An 8,854-nucleotide genomic window follows, 5' to 3' on the forward strand; every position below is an offset into this window, starting at 1 on the left:
CCACTGAATATGTCATATGTCTTTAAAAATTTTTGTTATTTTTATTTTATTTTTATTCAGGAATATATTGTGAATATTTTTTTTATTAATAGTACAAATCGTATCATCGCGAAACAATACCAAGAACGTTAAATTTACTAAGAAAACTAGCTGTGCCCTCCGATTTTACCCGCGTTAATTTAAGGTAAAAACTTACTAAAATATTATACAGCCCATATTGCATTTGCAGCATTTGTTGGTATGAACTATCCAAAACGAAAATAATTTTAAATTTAGAAAAATCAGTATAGATATTAGAGAATGAAATCAACTAATTGATTTATCGATACATTCCCATCTCTATTCCAGTTGTTGCTCGCGAATGGCATTAGTGTTTAATTAAAAGTTGTCTTGCTTACCGAAACGTGCGGTTGACGCGCCGACATAAAACAAGCCTTGTATAGCATTCGGCTATAACACGTTATAACTTTTGATTCAGCTAAACTCTTGAGTTTCAAATACAATGAACTAGACTTTTTTAATGTTGAAATGTTGATAAATAAAAGAGTATGCTTTAGACCACACTACTGAAATAAAACTTACGAAACATAACTCTCTCTCTTTCTATCTTCACTAAGTTATATCTCCTTCTCAACTTTCCTTTGCCTCACTCGATCACACATTTCGCGACGCTCTCGTCACGCATACACCAGCTTACTCCCCAAGTCAAGGGTGCGTAAAAAAGTTTTACTATTTCTGGTTAGGTCATACCAGTTTCGGTTGGTTGTGCTTTTATAATACGTACTTATGTGTGTTCGAATTGAAGCTTCGAATAAATTTACAACTTCTACTTCGTCTTCAGTTCAGCATTATATGTTTCATTAGTTAATTTGTAAAAAAAAATTTAAGACCTGGGGTCAGTTTATATTCATTCATATCTGATAATTAAACTTTACATTTGCTGATTAAACTTTATAGTTTAAATTAATTTAGACGAAAAATAAAATATTGCTGTTTAGTAATTCTAAATTATCTGAGTAAATTATAGATACTTTTAATTTACACAATACCTTTACTAGCCCGTTGGTACAGTCTGTGGTGGCCTCTGGTGGGTGTAATATTTGTGTTTATTTATATATGTATTATTTCTGTGTATATTCATCAAAAACAATATGTAGCTATATTAGTCGGCTGTTACCTATAACACAAGCATTAAGTTGCTTACTTTAAGAACAGACGATCGTATGTGTATCATGTGTGTGTGTGTGTGTGTGTGTGTGTGTGTGTGTGTGTGTGTGTGTGTGTGTGTGTGTGTGTGTGTGTGTGTTATCCCGCCATCGGTCAGCTTTTTAAGTTTCAAGGTGGTAGTGGAACTATGTTATCCCTTAGTCGCCTCTTACGACACCCACGGGAAGAGAGGAGGTGGCTATATTCTTTACTGCCGTACCCACACAACACAGTTTTTATATCAAAACATTAATATCTAAGATAGCAATAAATATTCAATAACTCGTAAACTTTACAAGCTGAAAAATATAACGGAAACGCGATTAGATTACACAAACGAATAAAAGAAATATTAGGGTCACTGTCCACGAAGTATTTTGTCTTTCCTTTTACTTGTGAGTAAGTAAAGATCATCATATCATAAGATTTACGACTATCCCATATTTCTATAAGTTTTTTTTTTATATTATTTTTTATCTAAATCAATGTCTCGTATCTGTATTGTAATGGTTATAAGGATGGTTTGATTTTAAATCTTGTTCAGCTGACGTTGTCTGTCATATAAATTTGATTAAAGCTGTAAATGGTATTTTTCTCTTTAAAGTATTCCCAGTCCAATTTTGTGGACTCGATTTTTTGTTAATCATTCTTATAATTACGTCTAAATAAATAAGATAAATAATAATAGATTCAAAACTTAAATTCTATTTATCATTATCTGAGAATTTAAATTAGAAACGTAAAAAGGATTTAATCTATAACTCAACAAATCTTTTTACAGGGCCACTAATATTTTACTTGTAAGTTGTCTGAAAGTAATTAACGTATTAATTCAAAATATCCGAGTAAGTTAGCACTTAATAACTACATTCGACGTTTACTACACTTAACAGTAACATTAAACATTTCTATAAGTAGAAAAATGAAGTAAAAATAAAGATAATAAAAGTTTTTTATTATTTAACTAGGTTGGCAAACAAGCGTACGGTTCACCTGATCGTAAGCGATTACCGTAGCTTATAGACGTCCGCAACACCAGAAGCATCACAAACGCGTTGCCGATCCTATCCCCAATTCCCCCAGGAGCTCTGGTCACCTTACTCACCAACAGGAACACAACACTGCTTAAGAGCAGTATTAGTTAGTTGTGATCTTCTGTAAGGTCGAGGTACTACACCAGTCGGGCTGCTCCATATTTTGAGCAGATAATTTGAGCAACCTTACTCACCGACAGGAACACAACACTGCTTGAAAGCAGTATTATTTAGTTGTGATCTTCTGTAAGGTCGAGGTACTACACCAGTCGGGCTGCTCTATATTTTGAGCAGGTAATTTCCTGCTGTGCCCTACCTCAGTTAAAGTTAAGCTTTCAAAACATACATACAATAGGTGTGAGACTTGCTGGTCACGAGACCTTACGTATCATAATAAAATAGCACCAAATTAACATTCTAGCCGCGTATAATTTCGCCTTTCGGCATTATTTTCTCGTTCGACGAAATTGCGAATCGGCGACGTCGCAAAACGAATTAGCTGAGAAATTTTAAAAGGATCAATGCCTAATAATCCAATATCGAATGAATCGCCCGTAAATTCGTAACGGACGTGACTTGCATTAGAATAAGTTTTCTTGAGAAGTCTAGAAGAGCGAGCTCTTGAGGCGTACGTATTTGGAACAGAGGGTTGCGGGCTGCGTACTTTGTACGCTTCACGGAACTTTTATTGCTCCTGAAAATGGTATGTTCCAGAAATTTAGTCATACCACCAACAATACAACTGCAATCGAATAATTTTACTTTCGTTAAAAAATAAAGGAACTAATATATTAGTATTTACTCTTGTTTGAAGTAAGCGGTCGCTATTTAGAAATCATGGACGTTCTCGTTTTTATTCAGTTCAATGATTTGGTGTATTCGACAAACAAGCTCTAACAAAAAGGTTTGTAGATTTGACGAAACAAATCAATTACAAATCACTAGCAAATAATTTTGTACATACGTTTTCCAAGAAATTACATTTTCGAACTAAGTCATTTCTGTATCTTTCTTGTCTGCGAACGAATCCATAAAACGTTACTTAACTTTGTCTCGGCTGATAAACTAACATGTGAGAATCGTGCCACGAATCAAAAACTTCTTTTGTTTTGGATTTTTTTTTCGGATAAGTAACGAACAATTGATCAAATTCGGCCTAAAAAAGGCCGAAAATGTATCAAACGTTTCTCTGTTACGTATTTCTTGCAAAATAAGGCGTATTTACAACACATAATAATAGCCTAAACATTTTAAATAAACAAGCAGATTTTTATCATAAATTGTCGCAGTCACAGGAACTGGCCGTTAAATTAGTATTTACGCATTCGATCTTTGCTCACGACAAAAATTGAATAGGCAGATAGGATATAGGAAACTTGTATAACTATACAGAATGTTTTCATTATCTGGGCGTATTAGTGCCGTGTGTGTTTCTGTCATAAGAATACTAACCTACACAGGTCTACATAGTCTGCTTTATTTCCTGTATTTTATGATTGATTAGCCCGTTGACGCAGTTAGCAGTGTTTTCTGCTCCGGGGATTAGGGGTTCGATTCCCGCCTCGAGTCTAGATGTGATATATTTATTTATTTATATATAAGTATTATTTCTATGTATGCGCTACACGCTTCAGCTTGTAATAACCACTACTCGGCATAGCCCTCTTTCTCCATGTAGGAGAAGGATAAGAGCTTAATCCACCACGCTGCTTTAATGCGAGTTGGCGGATATATTCCCTACTATGAGTAACAATCGCTATCAGGTGTTCATGATAACAAACGGGACCGACGGCTTAACGTGCTCTCCGGGGCACGGTAGGGAGGCTTACAAGGACGAACAACCAGACCGGGAATAAATATTTGTATAAACATAAATATCCACTCCGAACGGGAATCAAACCCGTGACCGTCGGTGTTTAGGCACCGTCGACATGGCAAACGAACTATTACACCAGAGCGGTTCTCAAAAAAACAACTTTATTTATATATAATATTATAATAATTATATATATAATAATTAATTAATATTTTATTATAATTATTATATAATTAATTAATTTAATATTATAATAATGATATATAAATAAAAACAATTTTATTTTTATATATTTATTATATAATAATTTCCCAATTTATTTTTGTATTAAATTGTTAGTGCAAGAGTCCACGAGGAATGTTTGTTGCAGTAAAATTACAATGAAATTAATTTCTAAATAAAGATAACAAAACAATAAATAAAATCAATGCATACCAAAACATAAATGTCAAACACGTATTTTTCTACCATCATTAAAAACATCCTTGTTCTTGTAAATATTATTAAAAATTAATTTTGTATCATGTTTGTTTGTTGTAACGTATCAAATGATTCTGAAAGTAAATATAACTAAGAAACTTTTAAGCCCGATTACTTACTGTTTAATTTTATGACTAAGAAAGATAATGGGAACATAATATCGGTCCCATAATGGGTACATGAATTAGGTCTCAGAAAAAAATATAGTTGTTATGTCTTAATTATGCCGGATGTCGAGTTGCATCGCAGGTATTATGACATTGGAATACCAGTATTAATATACATATACATATATAACACATATTTAACAGTCAAATGCAGTATTACATAAAGGTTGTTTTCATTGTCACGCTAATGCAGTGACTGCTCTTATAATGTTTTTGGGATTGTTTTTAATTTCGTTCTTAACGAAACGAACAGCGTGTGAGTACTTTTTAATTTATTTTTTTCATTAATTTTGTTTAGTATCATTAGCATGATTAGAAAATTTTCGCTGCTGAATATTATAGAATAATAATCGATGGTAATGAAGTCTTTGATGTCGTAATAAAAGTAATGTTTACAGAAAAAAACAACGGCTAAATGGTTTCAAATACAAAGTTTTTTTTGTTTTCTAACTTTGTAAAACTTATAAAAATTAAGAAACACAAGGATTTTTATAGCACTAGGGCCAGATTGTTCACCCATACCGTAGCCTATATCCATAGGACCAATACAAACTAGCACAAGCAAGTTGCCGACCATATTCCGACTAGTGGGTACTGACGACAAAACAGAATTTTTTTTTGTCTCCCTATCTGTCCTTATCTTGGCATCACACTGATACTACTACTAAATAAAATTGAAAAAAAAATACTCTCTGCTGAAAGTACTCTTCGTCACAAAATACGGTGTAGGTTTCGCTTACATGAATGTCTGGCGCGAACTTAGGGAGGCCTATGTCCAGCAATTTACTGGAATGGGCTGAACTGACAGACTGACTAACTGACAGAATTGCGTTTACAAATATGGTATTGACATATATAATTTTTATATATCATTCCAGCCTATTGCAGTCCGCTGCTGGACATAAGCCTCCACAAGTTCGCGCCAAAAATGCGTGAACTCATGTGTTGTCCATAGTCACCACGCTGGGCAGGCGGATTGGTGACCGCAGGACTGGCTTTGTCACGCCTAAAACGCTAATTCATAATAATTAAATTTTTATATAATATAATATATAATACACATGAGTTCACGTTACACGTCCAGCAGTGGACTGTATAGGCTGTTATGGTGATGATAATGAAATATATAATAATTGATATATATTTTTAATAGCATACGATATCGAATCACGTATTTATTATGGAGAAAATGTGACAATAGAGCAATATCCTTTTTTCGCCGGTATCCAAACTAATGACAACGCGTCAAATACATTTCAAGTCTGCGGTGCTGCAATTATTTCTGAAACGTGGATATTGACCGCTGCCCACTGCCTCGTTGATATCAAGTAAGAACGCTTACTGCTTACTAACAGAGCAAACTTTGATATGTTTATTACATCTAAATTGATTAATTTCTAACTCATTTGCTATCAAAATTCTGAGGTTTAATTCAACTTATTAGGGCAAATTATTTTTTTGCACATTTTTTTAAATAGTTTCATCTGCTTTCTTTCTTTCATCTTTTGTTCATCTTTTACTTCGTTTTCACGATTTCTCTTACGTTTCATCTTTTACTTCTATTAAATCGCACAATATTTTTGAAATAGGTACAAAAGACAAATTGATGAAGAAAGTATTTCGTATGTTGTTTCATTTTCAGCGACAGAGAAATCTATGGGAACTTTATACATAGATTGTTCAACTCCTAACTGCCTTCCTTAAAATGGTGGGCTCTGAAGAAGTTACAGATTATGTTCCACGTGAAAAAAAATCGTAGCCCCTTAATTATTTTTTTTATTTTGTCTTAATATACGAAATACTCTGACAACGTACTTTTGTATAGCCATCTAATAGTATCTTTTCTAGTTAGGGGTCAAACACCTTATTTTATACTCAAGAAAAAAATCGCCCTGAAATATTGCTTATCCTAAAATATATTTAACTTAACTATACTTTCAGTCCAAAAAATATTGACCCAAGCTCATTTGTTGACGTCTACGTCGGTGGAGCGACTTTCGCTGACAGTATGAAGTTTCGATACAAAAGATTTATAAAACACGAAGGGTATCACTTAGACAAAAACGCAATTGTCCATGACGTCGCTGTTATTGAACTCAAAACTCCACTGAAGTTCTCGAAAAAAATTCAACCTATCAAACTACCCACGGAACCAGTGACGAACTCTAAATGGGTATTCGTGGCTAGAGGAAGTACTGAGGTGATACATACATATTTAATATTCTTATTTGAAAATCTAACAGTTCAGAGTTTGTTTCAATAAAATTTTGCAATATTAATAGTAATAATAATACTCTTTATTGTACACCATTAAAGGAAACAACAAAAAAAAACATAAAATGAAAGATGTAGAAAGGCGGTCTTATCGCTGAAAGAGCGATCTCTTCCAGACAACCTTTGGGTATAGGACACGAAATAGAAACTGCAGTTAGGAAGTAAACAAATTTATATGTATATATATATATATATATATATATATATATATATATATATATATATACAAGAATTGCTCGTTTAATAGTATTAGATTGATAAATGTTGGTAATTTCTTCATACTAATGAAGAAGATAGTAGACCGGTAGTCTTCAGGTCATCTTTAACTTTATTACATAAAATTTTCATCCACGCGACAACCTACATTCGTTTAAATTTTTAATCGGTACAAAATTAAGAGAGTAATTTAGAACTTTTTCATATTTACAATAACAATAGTAAATTAGCTCGCGTTAGTTACATTTTTAACTAGAAGCAAATACTGTATATGTTTTTTTAATTCGACTGTATTTTGATGAACCTTACTATGTACCCATTTTGATGAACCTTACTATGTTACAGGATGCATACGTAGCAGTTAATTTGCAGAAGGTTGATCTCATTAGATATCCAATAGATCAGTGCTACATACCATTATCGACACGAACTTTGCTGGACAAAGATCTTTTTAAGAAAATAACCATCTGCGCAACTAGAGAAGGGGACAGGGCTAGTATTTGTGCAGTAAGTTTATTTAAAATTCTAATGAGGAAGGTCTCACTATCTCCTGGGGCAATACGTCAATCTAACAGAAGTTCACGGCTATTAATAATATTTCTTAGTAGTATATGGGGTTAGGTCAGGTCAGCAAAGCGGTTGCAATATTCCTGTTGTTACAAGAGTCCATAGGTTTTTTTTAAATAAGTTGAGACTCTGTAAGGTTATATTTCGAAATGGATGATGAGGAGACAATATAGTGAATGAGTCTATGTAATACGCTCCGGCCAGTTATAGAAGAATTGGTTATTGTAAAAGTAGTGGTCAATTTATTAGTTAAGACGAATATTAATTGGTAGCCCCAATGGAGACTTTTATGGAGCGCTGCATGGATACAGGGGGTAGAACTTGCGATTGGATACAATTGTTTATCCCCTGCGATCCATGCAGAGAATCCATAGGTTAGGGTACCCGCTTACCATCAAGCCATTAAACTTGAGCGTATAGTGTGTATCACGATTCAGAATTTAACATCCCACTGCTGGGCATAGGCACCAACACACTGCCCCTCTACGGGTTGGCGGATGTATTTCTTAGTTTTCCTTAGTTTTTGTTTAGTAAAACTATTAGCAAGTACATCGTTCCATAGCTTAATTGGCTAGAGCACCGACATGGTCAGTCGGAGATGCAGGTTCGATCCCCGCTGGAACGATCGATTTTTGATATGATATTAAAAAATGTTTAGTAAAACTTCCCTTAAAAATAGTATTAAAGCAAAAAGGTACGGTTAATCGTAAATGCCATCAAGCTGGCTTAGAGATGTTTTTGATAAATTGATAAAATACTTGTTTCTGTTTCAGGGTGATTCGGGAAGTCCTCTAATAAGTGGCAAAACTATAGTAGGCATTGCTTCATACATGAAAAATGAACCGTGCTATGAAGCTCGTATAGGGTACTACGTGAACGTGTCCTACTATGTCCCTTGGATTAAAAATGTTACTGGTCTTTATTTTTAAATAATATTTCTTCAATTTTCATATTACATACTGCATATATAATCCAATGATCAACACGTTGGCGCTATTTGTTTGACCTTGGCATTCGAAGTCCAGGCGTGTTATGTATTAATTTATTTATTGTTAGTTATTCAATAATTAAACATCAAACGTGTATAAAGCATT

General features: G+C 33.5%; 1 protein-coding gene across 1 annotated transcript; it reads left to right on the forward strand.

The window, feature by feature from the left end:
- Nucleotides 1-6,777: 6,777 nt before the first annotated feature.
- On the forward strand, nt 6,778-8,854 carry LOC123658099 (venom prothrombin activator vestarin-D1-like; the record flags this gene model as incomplete). The annotated part of the gene is made up of 3 exons (XM_045593569.1): nt 6,778-6,903; nt 7,539-7,700; nt 8,534-8,854. Coding segments are annotated over 3 exons (444 nt in total), but the record flags the coding sequence as incomplete, so codon positions are not given.

Source organism: Melitaea cinxia, chromosome 11 (assembly GCF_905220565.1).
Source record: "Melitaea cinxia chromosome 11, ilMelCinx1.1, whole genome shotgun sequence".
Lineage (NCBI taxonomy): Eukaryota > Metazoa > Arthropoda > Insecta > Lepidoptera > Nymphalidae > Melitaea > Melitaea cinxia.